Genomic DNA, 12,802 nt, shown 5'->3' with positions numbered 1-12,802 from the left:
CACGCGTTCCGCCTATCGAACTATTGACAGCCGTTGCTTTCCAAGCATCATAAACGTGTGGTGGATCTAAGGCGGGATCGGAAGAAAGCACGATTAGATCAGCGTTGCGTGGGCGTGCACGAATGCGCTCCAAATCTACTTCGGACCGATAAGGAGCCGAAAGTCCGCAGGTCCAAGAGAACTAGCGCCAGCAGTGAGTGTGTTTGCCGGCCTGGACCACTTGCTGACTTCCGATGCAACCGAGTTGTCGCCAACACCGATTAGACACGAATAGCGCCAATTGCACTTATTGCGGGAATAAGATGAATGTGTCTTCCAGCGTGTACCCATGGAGTCCACAGTATATGAGCGTAAGCGAGGATTGACGTGGTGAAGACGGCGCCCGTTTGATTCCCTCAAGTCTTCATAGTCGAGTCTGGTCGCCATTGAAGAGCGCATGGGAAAATGTGAGGGCCTAAAGCCATGGCAGCCACCGGTTTGGCGGTTCCAACGGACTCTGACCTCGCCAACACTTCCTACGTAGCTCGGCTGCGCATAATGTTCCGATGGCTGTAGGATCGAGAGCAGTGCCGTCATGTTTGCCTCGAAGCAAGGTAAAGAATGATTACCGCCTCTCCTCGCTTTGCAATGCTTAGGTCTGTGCAAGGATAGCATCTGCCTCCCGCCATCCGCTCAGCAACGCCCCATGCACTGTAGCGAAATGATTGCGACTGGTATGCTCCCCAGCAAACCTCAACACAGCACCCTTCTCGCTGACAACAGGCTGCTTGAACACGTCACGGTGCTCCGCGTCGGTCAAACCTGTAATCATATGGCTATAGCTTCCATACGAAAACGGATCTTGCGCCCACCGTGTGACATGCACGGCGGCAGGCTTCGGCGGCTCAATACCAAGGCTGACCGTAAGTGATCGATGCAGGATCCCAGCTGCTTGGTCGTCGCTTAGTGCCTCGACATGACGAGCATTTGCACAAGACACGAAGGCGGAGAGTACAGGGAAGCCCGTGAGATTGTGGAGGTTGACAATAAACAGCACTCTGGCGCCTGCCGTCACTGTGCCGTCTGCATGAATCTCGACTCCGGCAAGCTCGTCTGTGAAGCACATGAGATTGTCGGGGGGTTTGGTACCGCTCTCTTCGCTGTCATTGGCCTCGTCATCAAAGGGCCGCTTGTATAAACCCTTCTTAAGAATAGAGGCATAAGGCTCGTCTGCCCACCATGGTTTGTCGAAGACGAGGAATATTTTGTCTAGGGTGCCGAAACCGAGCTTGGAAACCGCTTCTTGCATTTCAATTGGAAGTGCGGGCTTGAAGAGTGGGCTTTCGGAAGAATGTTGCTTCTGGTGGTGCTGCAACACGCCCAAAGGTAGTGTACAAACGACCTGCCGTGCGGTATAAATGCCAGTGGTAGTCTTGATCACTACAGATTCGTGCTGCCAATCGAGGCTTTGCACCTCCGTATTTAGCTCGATGACTCCATTGTTGGCGAGATCTTTTGCGATCTCGTCAATGACAGCTGTGTAACCATCCTGCAGAAAAACTTGCGATCCTTCGAAGTCTTCCAGCGCGTACTCCAGCAAGCTGACTCCAGGCTGCGCTTCCGGGTGTTCTGCAGACTGAGCAACCAGCGGTGCAGCTTCCATGCCTTCGACAAATTGCGGCATACAACCGAAGCTACTGTGGTACTTCTTCGGTACGTCTTTGTATGCGTTTTTGCGCTCCTCCGAGTCGATAATGGCCCGTAACATAGAAGTGGCTTTGGCCTTGGCCGCCGAAGTACGTTCAGCTTGACCGCGTAGTGAGCCTATCATGCCCCACAGTGCACCTGCCATCATACCCGACGTCTCGGCAGGTATTACGAGATCCGTTGGCGGCTGTTGGGAAGGTGAGTTAGCCGCTCTGACATCCACCCACCCTCCATCTTGCTCGTGGTCGGAAGCTGCGGCGTCGTCCGCTCGTCTGAAGGATACCGTGCCAGCTAGGCTGCGATACCGCTTGTGCGGCAAAATGCTCACGAGCGGATTTGGCTTCTCTTCAGTCCCGGTGCCATGTATCCAATTGGCTCCGGTGTCGAGACGGCACCCCTTGACATGAACGGAGCCTATGCGGCCACCAATGCGATCACGGCCTTCCAGCACTAGCAGTGAGCCTGCCTGCCTGAAGTTCGGATGCTGATACAACCTTGAGGCGCACGCAAGACCAGACATGCCCGCGCCAATGATAACGGTATCATAGTGGCGAGCTTTGGTTGACGGTGTCATGTTCGGTTGCCACTTTCGCATTCGCGGGAATATAAACGCACACCAACAGCAAAGATGGACTGCTATATTCGCCCTGTAGAAGACTGTGTGCAAGGAAAGAGTCTGGAATAGCCGATGGCTTCCCACTTCAATGTGCGTCGTCCCTGCGCTCCTATGGCGTTGATGGTAGCACTTAACGGCTATGAGAATGGAATTCGGTGATGTTCATTTTCTTGGGTTGACGGTAAGCGGCAAATCTACCTGTGCAGCCATAGCAATGCATTGTAATCGTCGGGATGAGAACAGTGGCCACAACCTAAGCCGATGATCGTCGTTGTCAATATCCGGCACGCTCCGCTCGACGAACTTCGACATTATGGCAACCATTTCTCACAAACAGAAGGGATATAAACGAGTTGGCGCTAGTCTACATCTTTATCGTCTTCGTCTTCGCCATCTTCAGCATCCTCTTCGTCTTCCGTAACATCTCCGCCCAGCTCCTTAACCTTCGATCTGTAAGCGTCCCGCTTAGCCTCGATGTCGCTCATGACAAGTAGCATGCTCTCCATCTCGTCCTTCGCACTCTTCTCGTTCTCCTGCGCTTCTCTGTAGCGCATCTCTAGTTCTGCCAGCTTCTCAGCCGCCTCAGTGGGTTGGCTGTTGGCAGAAAGAGCGGCCTTGGCGCCTTCGAGCTCCTTCTCGAGGTCTTCGAAGCCAGCACGCTCGGTAGCAAGTTCGTCTTCCCTCGCTTTAAGCTCTTCACGAAGGTCATTGAGTTGCGCTGTGAGTAACGTGATGCGCTCCTGCTTCATCTGACCGTCAGCGCGAAGCTTTTCTAGCTCAACCTCCATCTGCGCAGAGCGAGTCTGCAGTTGCTGATGCTCACGCGCCATCTTGCCGTGCTGGTGATTGAGCTCGTTGAGCTGCTCCCGTAAAGTCCTCTCGCTCGTTCCAAGTTCGGCGTGTCGAGCGGTGATCGCCTCTAGCTGACGCACCGTCTCGACGTGCTTGCCCTGCTCTGACCGATGACTATTGCCCAGCTCGACCAGTCGTCGCTCGTACTCTTGGATCTTTTGCGCCGCAGCAGCGCCTTGCTCGCGTAGTCGTGTCTCGATTTGACGAGCTGCTTCTTGTCTAGAATGCTCGATTGTTCGCTGATGCACGGTGGATAGCTGAGCCCGCTGTGACTCGTGCTGTTGCGCCAGCTTGCCTAGTTCGGCTTCGTGCCCTTGTTGCATAGCCTGGTTAATGCGCCGGAGTCGGTCAATCTCAGCATTGGCGGTCTGCAAGTCCTTGGATGCGCTCAGCCGGTCCTGTTCATGCTGTTGGCTCGAGGCGGTGGCATCTCGCTGGGCGTGCTCCAGGGCATCCTTAACGGTCTGTAACTGCTGCCTCAGATCATCGAGTACGTCGCGGTCCACACCACCTTCGGCGGCAGATAGTGGCAAAACCTCGAAAGCCGGATCCTTGTCGATGGCTTTGCGCAAGCGGGAGTACTCAACGAGGAAGAGGTCGACGAATGCTCTGCTCAACAAGCCGCCGTGTGCTGCGCCATCTACGTCGAAGTCGCGGAGGGCAGGCTCTCTCCTGAGCTGGGCCAAAGCTTCGAGATACTTGCCCCGGCCAAGCTTTTGCGTCAGTAATGGCGCTAATGTCCGTCGCGGTATCGGGCTATCCTTCGTACTAAACTCGTAGATGGTGCCAAGCGAGGCGGCTGCGAAACCAGCAATCACCGGATTGCTTGCACCAGAATTTATGGCCGTCACAAGTGCTTGCAAAAGACCCGAGCCCTCCGCGAGAAGATTGTCGACACCGTCAGCAAACTCCCACAGTAGGACAGTAATAAGGCCAGCATAGGCAGCTACCAGTGTCTCCTCAGTCGCTTGAAGCGCGGTTGACAAGTGGGAGCCGAGTGCTTGAATCAAGGTGAGCACATCCTCGCCCTCGGTCTCAACACGTTCTTTCAGCGCTGCCAGGACTGCTTTCGCGTCAGGAGAGTCGTATACAAGATCTGACACGACCCAAGAAGCGTAGCCTTTGCTTGCTGAGTCTTGATCGCGCGCTAACAGCGTGATCAGAACATTCGCCGCTGTTTCATGCTCTGTGTAGCCTGCGATCGCACGTTGCAGGAAGTGAAGTTTTATCCTGTCGTGGTTGGTCAAGTATGCTTGAATGACAGAGCATGATGCAGCCCTCAAGCTGCCGTCCGCTTGAGGCTGCTTTAGGGTAAGGTCCAGCAGCGCTTCGATGATGTAGGTGCGTGGTCGCTCCGCGCTAGGTCGAGCACTGCCTCGTGCAGATGCAGGACCAGATCTAGTTCCGTTCAGCTGAACAGAAAGCTTGTCTTTTTCCGTCCTTGCCTGCGGCGTTTCCACTTGTAGGGCAGCGAAAGCTTCCTGAAGCGGTGCGTTCGCCGCGATGAGAGCCGCCGCATCCTTGAGCGCCAATGTGCGAATGGGAGGTGGCAGCTCTGCACTAAACGCCAGGCCTATAAGTACCTGCGCGGCACCTGCACGGAAGAAAGACGTCTGGTTCTGTGCGCTAATCCTCTCGCCAGGCTCGAGGAATAATGCCAACAGTTGAAGCAAGCCCCATGCCGCCTTTTCGCGTCCCTGGCGAACGTACGCCGACTCGAGGTCTTCAGGTGGAGAACCTTCCTGGAGTAGCCGGATCATTTGTGCCACGCAGCCAGACTCGCGAAACATGGTTTGGTTGCTCGCAGAGCCTTTGATCAGGTTAGCAAGCAGACTAAGACAATCTTGTGCAACGACTCCAGCATCAGCAAGGCCACCCTCTGCGCGTATGAGCGCGAATACTTTGACGAAGACATCGTCGAAAGCGACAATCTTGCGAAGATCTTCGTTTGCACCACTTGTCAAGTCCACAAGGAGTAGCAAGCCGGCGTTGCGAACGGCATCTCTACCATCGTCTAGCGTGCCGACAAGCCTACTGACGCCAAGAGGCGCGCTGAGAACGCATTCCTGCAGCCTCTCCGGTCTCGCGGCGCAGATGGCGGAGAGTAGCTGCACGCTGTACAGACGCGAATAGTAATCCGCGTATGGCGACGATGGGTCGAGGAGTGACAGAAGCAGAGTTACATTGTCTTGGCGCTGGCATTAGCTTAGCTCTAGCACTTTTCAAATGGGCTCGCAACAAGCGTACCATTGAGAACTCGTCAGCCATGAAGTACGCTATCTCATCACTAGCCTCAGGGCTATTGCTGTCCGGGTTGAACAGCATGAGCAGCGTTTCGAGCACCAGCCTAATCGTGTCCACGTCGCCAACGCCTTCTTCGCTCTTTCGTCCGGCGCCATCCTTGGCATCTTTGGCACTGCTGGCTTCACCCACCCCATCCCTTCGAAGGACAGCAATGAGCTCACGGAGTGAGCCACTTGCAACCGATGCAGGGTACTGCTTGGCGAATGATCGAAGCCCCAAGACTGCTGCTCGACGGTCTTCCAGTAGCGTCGTGGACTGCAGTCTGCCACATAATGTCTCGATTGTCGCGGTTGCGGTCTGGAGCGGTGGTGTTTTAAGCATGACTTTTTATGCCACCTCACGGCAGTCCCGTGATTGGCGACATACTACTCCATATCTATATTCTCGGTGGTGCTCCAAGCGGCTAACAGACACGTCTCAGCAGTCACCCAGTGCCTGACACGTTGAACGTCGTCGCGACTGAAGGCTACCTCGACTGTATGCAATACATTTGATGGTACCTTAAGGACCCTGACGCGCTAAGACGTTGGCTCAATGCGGCTTAGTGTTTGTCTAGCGAAGACCCTCCGAGCGCTACATCTGCGCAACGAAGCATTCGCACCTGCATCAACTCTCATCAGCCAGCAGCCTCATCAAGCCCATCTGCTCGGCTCAGGCGTGGCCCAATACAACAGAACATATTAGTGAGAAGTCGCACCCTTACGGTACACCGTTGCTAAGGCAGGGAACCGCGCCGCGCCGCGCCAGCAGAAGGGACTGCGCACGCGACAGTACTACATCCTACTTTGCTCGAATTGCACTGATACCGCATATATTTGATCCCATCACAAACGGACCAGTGACCACCTGTCATGGGTGTTCCAGCGCTCTTCCGCTGGCTGAGCAAGAAGTATCCAAAGATCATTAGCCCGGTGATCGAGAAGTTACCGGAAGAGATTGAAAACGACGATGGCACGAAGACCAAAATCCCCATTGACGCCCGAGAGCCGAACCCAAACGGCGAGGAGATGGACAATCTATACCTAGACATGAACGGCATCGTGCATCCATGTTCACATCCAGAGGACCGGCCGCCGCCTGCCAACGAAGAGGAGATGATGATTGCCATCTTTGAGTACACTGACCGCGTCGTGAACATGGTGCGCCCGCGCAAGCTGCTCATGATCGCCGTTGACGGTGTTGCGCCGCGAGCGAAGATGAACCAGCAGCGCTCGCGACGTTTCCGCTCCGCCCAGGAAGCCGCAGAAAAGGACGCGGCGGCGGCGGAGTACCATGCCATGATGCTCGCCAAAGGTCAAATCCAGGACGGTGACGGTGATGGAGCCGAGAAGCCCAAGAAGACGTGGGACTCGAATTCTATCACGCCTGGTACCCCTTTCATGGATCTGCTTGCAGCCAGCTTGCGGTATTGGGTGAGCTATAAGCTAAATACCGATCCCGCGTGGGCGAAGTTGAAGATCATCATCTCCGACGCTACTGTACCGGGTGAAGGTGAGCATAAGATCATGAACTTTGTTCGCTCGCAGAGGAGCAGTCCCACTCATGACCCCAACACACGGTAAGTCGAGCTCGCCACCTCTCCTTGGAGCTTTCTTGTTTCGTCAAGTTTCGCTTCCGGGAGTCTGTGCGTCGCATGTGATACTTGGGATATTATGCTGACATAACCAGCCACGTAATCTATGGTCTTGATGCCGATCTCATTATGCTTGGTATTGCAACCCACGAACCGCATTTCCGTGTCCTACGGGAAGATGTATTTGCCAACGAAACGAAGCCCGGTCACTGCCGGAAATGTAATCAGCCAGGTCACATTGCGGATAACTGCCGAGGCGCACCGAAACCCAAGCCTGGGGAGGAAGCCATCGAAAAGCCGCTCAAGCCGTTCATTTGGCTGCACGTTGGTATTCTGCGAGAGTACCTTGCCGTGGAGATGCATTTACCAGGCCAGTCGTTTCGCTTCGATCTCGAGCGAGCTTTGGACGACTGGGTGTTCATGTGCTTTTTCGTAGGCAATGACTTCTTACCGCACTTACCGTCTCTGGACATCCGTGAAGATGGCATCGACACCTTGATTGCTATCTGGCGTGACAACTTGCAAGTTATGGGTGGCTACGTAACGAAAGACGGACATGTCGACTTAGCGCGCGCGCAGATCATTCTAGAGGGCTTGGCGAAGCAGGAGGCTGCCATCTTCAAGCGGCGACGGGAGACGGAAGTGAAGAAGGAGGCGGCGCAAAAGAGGCGGGAGGAGCAGAATGACCGACGCAACTCCCAGAAGAGGCTGAGGATGTCGAACGACGCGTCCAGCTTCGGTAACTCTGGCTACGATGAGAGTGTCATTCGCAGGGGACCTAAAGGTGGCATAATGAGGGGTGAGCAGGCGCCGGACGTCAACGCACTGCCTACTTTTGCTCCTGGTGAGGCGCAGACGAGAAGCGATCCACGGTTCGCAAATGCCGCGAACCTTACCCACGCGGACATTGTAGGCAATGCGAACCGAGCGAACAAGTCAGCTGCGGCGGCTCTGAAGGAACAATTGATGAACAAGAAGCCGGCGGAGAACCAGAAGGCAGAGCTTGATGCGCTCTTCGCAGGCGCTAATCAAGATGGTGGTGTGCCACCTGTGCTTGGCAAACGGACGCGAGACATGATCGACGATGCGGCGGATGATGCTACCTCAGATCCTTCGACGCCCGGTCGCAATACACCGAACAAAGAGATCGCGAACCCGATTACGAACGGCGCCGGAAGAGGTGCCTCTGGCGCACTAGGCGGCAACTCACAGACCGAAGACGCGATGCCAGAAGATACCGTCAAGCTGTGGGAGGAAGGCTACGAAGGCCGGTACTACGAGCAGAAGTTCCATGTCTCCCCAGACGACATCGATTTCCGCCACAAAGTCGCGAGATCGTACGTCGAGGGACTCTGCTGGGTGCTACTTTATTACTTCCAAGGATGTCCAAGCTGGACGTGGTATTACCCCTACCATTACGCACCCTTCGCCGCCGACTTCGCCGATATGGAGAAGCAGGTCGTAGCCTTTGACAAGGGCAAGCCTTTCCGGCCGTATGAGCAGTTGATGGGAGTCATGCCAGCTTTATCCAACCACACCATCCCCGCCGTCTTCCACCCGCTTATGACGGAGGAAGACTCCCCAATAAAAGAGTTCTACCCCGTCGACTTCGAGGTCGACCTGAACGGGAAGAAGTTCGCATGGCAAGGTGTGGCATTATTACCCTTCATCGACGAGAAGCGCTTGCTCAGCGCCATGGCGGAGAAGTACCCTCTCCTCACCGCCGATGAGAACAGACGTAACGCTTTTGGCAATGAGGCGCTGATCTTCAGCTCACAACACCCGCTCTACGAGGAAGTGGCCACGAACTTTTTCGGCAAGAAGCAGGCTGCGCCTATGTTCAAGCTGAGTCCCAAGACATCTGAAGGCTTGCACGGTAAAGTCTCGAAGGAAGAGAAATATACGCCGAATGATCGACTGACGTTCCCACTCGAGGGCAGTACGAATGAGGTGTATACGTCTTTGGATCAGGACGAGAGCGTGACGGTGGTCTATCACATGCCGTCGTTGCCGGGCGTACATAAGAGCATGCTCCTGCCTGGTATCAAATTTGATGATCCGGTGCTGGATTATCAGGACATTCAGATGACGAGGGAGAAGGCCGGGAAGAGCGGACGGTCGTTTGGCGGTGTCCAGCTCAGTCAGAATGGTGATCGGAGTGATGGTCGACGGATCAACTATGCTGCGAGAGATAATGGACAGGGCTATCAAAATGGAAGGGATCACGGGCAAGGGTACCAGAACGGTGGTGGTTATGGAGGGAGCAACGGTTATGGCGCGAATGGCGGCGGCGGGTATGGTGGGAATTACCCTCCTCCTCCTATGCCGCCGCAGCACATCCCACCACATATCATGCAGCAGGCTGCAGCGATGGGATTCCCGCCGCCGCCTGCTGGTATGCCGCCGGGCTTCCCGCCGCCAATGCCGCCTCAGGGGTGGGTTCCGCCGCAGCATCAGCAGCAGCACCAGCAGCAGCAGAATGGAGGATATGGACGGTACGATGATCGACGTGATGGACGGGGGTATGGGAGTGGGAGGAATGACGGTGGCTATGGATACGGAAGCGGAGGCGGAGGCGGTTATGGAGGGTATGGGCAGGGTGGTCAGGGTGGTGGTCGGAGGTACTAGCAATACTGATCGATACACTGCTCAGACAGAGAAGGGAAGCTGTTGTAAGAGTAAATGCGTAAGGGCACGCGAACTGTGCGAAATGGTCCGTCTGCGATGCTGTACAAGTACGGGCTGATATCAGGAAATTACTGATGGCGAGGCATTCTACATCCTACAGGCGCTTAAGTGTTGCCCGTTGCGGCTAGGAAATGCTTCTGTGTGAGAGCAGTAGCTTTACATCATCTCTGGGGAGGACATAATACCTTGGCACCAGCTGAATGTCTACCCAGGTTGAAATGTAGAGCTGTACCATGGGCCCCTCCGAGCTCGGCCTTTACCATGGTCGTGAACGAGAGGGGCGTGCATGCTTGCTTGCATAAGTGCCTTCAAGCCGTGGGGCGAGACTGCGGCGGGCTCAGACCCTGTAGAAAGTCCTCGTGGTCGATGTGGACGGCGTGATGCTTGGCGGGTGACCGTCCATCTCCCAGTCCAACACGCTCCATGGGGGCGGATGCGACGTGATTTCAGGGTATAACAGTCAGCAATAAGGGGCGCAGTACACGCGGCACGGCTGAGTGAACGTATACTACGGGTGAATGCCGTCGCCAGTACGTGTGATTTGATGTGCGGTGTTGACGCAGTATTTGTATCATTAGGCAGAGTGAACGAGCTCTGAAAGCTGCACACAACCAGGTTTCTGCGAACACTCGATCGAGAGCCAATTAACGTCCCACGGCCGCGACACGCGGAGAGCCTCTTGGTGCAAGTCCAGCTGCGGAATGAGCCGGAAAGCCTAATCAGCGATCTGGATACACAGCGAACACGCCCACGCTATCGTCCAATCAGCGCGAGGCAGCCTGGCACCTGGTGACGGGTGACAACCGGCTTCGTTGCTCCTGCTCGCTCGCGCCCAACACACACAGTGAAGGTAATAACGACAGCTTGCTCCATCTACACGCACACAAAGACGACATCCAACCTCCCTTGTTCAACGATCTCTTCGTTGTCCAAGTCGATAGCAAACGCCCTCGCCTGCACGCCTCCGCTGCCCATCGACAACGCTCAGTCCGCTTTCGGCCACGCAGCTATCCGCAATCAGCACCACGACCACGACATCCACCACACCTCCACCAGCTTTCTTGCATCGTCAAGTAAGTCGCCAGAGAGCAGCGATACACCTGACACACATCACCGCCACCGCACCTTATCGTCGCGCGTCTGCCTTGATCGCGCCGGATTCTGACTCACGCACAATAGGGAAGCTCTTTCGGAAAGCGACAACCGCACTCATGGCCTGCGCTCACACCGCCGCCGTGGCTCCTGCCTCGCCAGCTCCTTCCATTGACATGCACCACCTCCACGACACCGCCAAAGTCGACCTCTCCACGCTGGAGAAGGTGGCCAGCGCGTTGCTCACGCCGCCCAACTCCGTTTCTCCGGAGCTGTCCGCGCACGGCACCCACGCCAGCGACCATACTCCGCCGCTCATGAACATCGAGCAAGAGCTGGATCTAGGACCGGTGGCTGAGCATACGCCGAAGGAGGAAGGCGCTGAGTTGGAAGGTCCGACGGGGACGCCTCTCAGCAAAGGCGCCTTATCCGGCCTCGATGCGACAGCGGCCATCACTCCCAGCATGCTGGCCAAGCACCACCTCCCAGGCATCATGCTTGGCAACGGTCCCAGGCCAATACGCTATGTGATGGGCGAGCTTACCCACACCGTACCCGGCTTCTCGCGCATTCCGCCTGCCAAGGCCCGCCGTCTGGTGGTGGCCGCGCTAGAGGGCCGCAGCGGTGGCGGTCCTGACGGCACCGTCGCCTTCCACAAGACCGGCTGGGGCCGGTGGGACGCGCATATCAAAGGCTCCTCGAGGGACTCTGGGATCGGCTCGTTCCATGACGGCAACTTCTCACCTCCACGAAGCGAGCGCAGCTATGCCATGTCATACGGCGACTCCGGCGTGCATATGCATGGCCCGCGCCTGACGTCCGGCTTTCACGAGCAGCCGTCCAACAGCAGCTGGTCCAGCATCCGCGAAGAGGACGAGCTCGACGCGGACATGGACATGGATATGCCCGAGCATGAGGCTGACAAGATGTCCCTGGATGACATGTCGCTTGACGGCGACGACAGTTTCAACGACGATACCGAAGATGACGAGATACCGGTAGACACATCGCGAACACCGCGGAAGGCTTCATTGCCCATTCCGGGTGGTCCACGAAAGAACTACAACGCCATCAGCGCAGCGTATGCACGGCGCTATTCATCTTCTCAATCGTGGTCCCGGCGGCCATCCGGAGTTACATCTCGATCACTCCACTCCACTTCTATGCCCACAGGCAACCGCATGAGCATTGTAAGCCACGCGACTGCGACGCCTGAGGAGCAGGCTGCAGCCGCAGCATTGCTCAGCATGGGTTCTATGTGAGCTTAGACTCACCGGCGTTGGAAACGGAAAGGGTTCGCTAGGAAGCGATCCAATGATACCCCCAAATCTCTCTTGTTTACGAACTGCGACTGGGCACCTGCTTCACACGATTATCTGAAGGCCAGGATTGACACGCATCGTGGTCACCCACGCACCACCCTCGACGACGACGAGAGACACATCTACCATTCCTTCTTGCAGATACCACGACCACATTCTCTTCATTTTACTCTACGGAAACTTTACCACGGAACGATCGGAAACGACACTGGGCACCAGCCGCAAGTCAAGTGCTGACAGCGGTGATTGGACTGACACGGGTGGCGTTCTGACGACATAATCATACCAATACTTCTTCTTCTTCTTATCGTTTGCTGAGCAGATGTGACGACGACATTGTCGCCATGCCAGCACAAACATTTCATCAATCAACAAACACGAAACAATAACACACACGCTATCACAGCATGGCGAGGGCTTGATGGAAAGGAGGAGCGATGACAATCTTGAGCTCACGCACTGAGTCGTTCGCAGCTCGATGGAGTTCTTCTTTCTACTTGCTAGTTGCGCAACGAGTAGCGCGGATGGTGGTGGCGGAGAGGGAGACGAGGAGGTGACGTATGAAGGAGGATGAGGCTCTTGGATGAGCGGACTTCAACACCACTCTGACACATTTCCCAACCTCGGAGACAAGCCAAGTGAGCAACGGGGCTTGTGTAGCGTTCTGAC

General features: G+C 55.8%; 5 protein-coding genes across 5 annotated transcripts; 2 read left to right on the top strand and 3 right to left on the bottom strand.

Moving 5' to 3' along the window:
* Positions 1-631: 631 nt before the first annotated feature.
* BAUCODRAFT_118878 (uncharacterized protein) lies at positions 632-2,260 on the bottom strand (the record flags this gene model as incomplete). The annotated part of the gene is made up of 1 exon (XM_007674164.1): positions 632-2,260. One exon carries the CDS (start codon positions 2,258-2,260, stop codon positions 632-634), a length of 1,629 nt encoding a protein of 542 aa, XP_007672354.1.
* Positions 2,261-2,372: 112 nt separating this feature from the next.
* Positions 2,373-5,779, bottom strand: BAUCODRAFT_567079 (uncharacterized protein; the record flags this gene model as incomplete). Its single annotated transcript, XM_007674163.1, has 3 exons — positions 2,373-5,349; positions 5,402-5,529; positions 5,584-5,779. 3 exons carry the CDS (start codon positions 5,777-5,779, stop codon positions 2,662-2,664), a joined length of 3,012 nt encoding a protein of 1,003 aa, XP_007672353.1. The 3' UTR covers positions 2,373-2,661.
* Positions 5,780-5,947: 168 nt separating this feature from the next.
* Positions 5,948-7,045, bottom strand: BAUCODRAFT_199760 (uncharacterized protein). Its single transcript, XM_007674162.1, has one exon. It carries the CDS (start codon positions 6,735-6,737, stop codon positions 6,174-6,176), a length of 564 nt encoding a protein of 187 aa, XP_007672352.1. The 5' UTR covers positions 6,738-7,045; the 3' UTR covers positions 5,948-6,173.
* Positions 7,046-9,468: 2,423 nt separating this feature from the next.
* Positions 9,469-9,895, top strand: BAUCODRAFT_29578 (uncharacterized protein). Its single transcript, XM_007674161.1, has one exon. It carries the CDS (start codon positions 9,511-9,513, stop codon positions 9,775-9,777), a length of 267 nt encoding a protein of 88 aa, XP_007672351.1. The 5' UTR covers positions 9,469-9,510; the 3' UTR covers positions 9,778-9,895.
* A 1,092-nt stretch (positions 9,896-10,987) lies between these two features.
* BAUCODRAFT_62210 (uncharacterized protein) lies at positions 10,988-12,073 on the top strand (the record flags this gene model as incomplete). Its single annotated transcript, XM_007674160.1, has 1 exon — positions 10,988-12,073. The coding sequence occupies one exon, from the start codon at positions 10,988-10,990 to the stop codon at positions 12,071-12,073; it is 1,086 nt and encodes a 361-aa protein (XP_007672350.1).
* Between the last annotated feature and the right edge of the window lie 729 nt (positions 12,074-12,802).

The sequence above is a fragment of the Baudoinia panamericana genome (genome assembly GCF_000338955.1).
Source record: "Baudoinia panamericana UAMH 10762 unplaced genomic scaffold BAUCOscaffold_1, whole genome shotgun sequence".
NCBI classification, from domain to species: Eukaryota; Fungi; Ascomycota; class Dothideomycetes; order Mycosphaerellales; family Teratosphaeriaceae; genus Baudoinia; species Baudoinia panamericana.
The sequence above is the reverse complement of the archived record's forward strand: the minus strand, read 5'-3'. Positions and strand labels throughout refer to the sequence as shown.

Coding starts and splice junctions, on each gene's coding strand:
- BAUCODRAFT_199760 (XM_007674162.1), bottom strand. CDS start 6,737: ATGGCATGGTACTCCGCCGCCGCCGCGTCCTTTTCTGCGGCTTCCTGG.
- BAUCODRAFT_29578 (XM_007674161.1), top strand. CDS start 9,511: ATGGAGGATATGGACGGTACGATGATCGACGTGATGGACGGGGGTATG.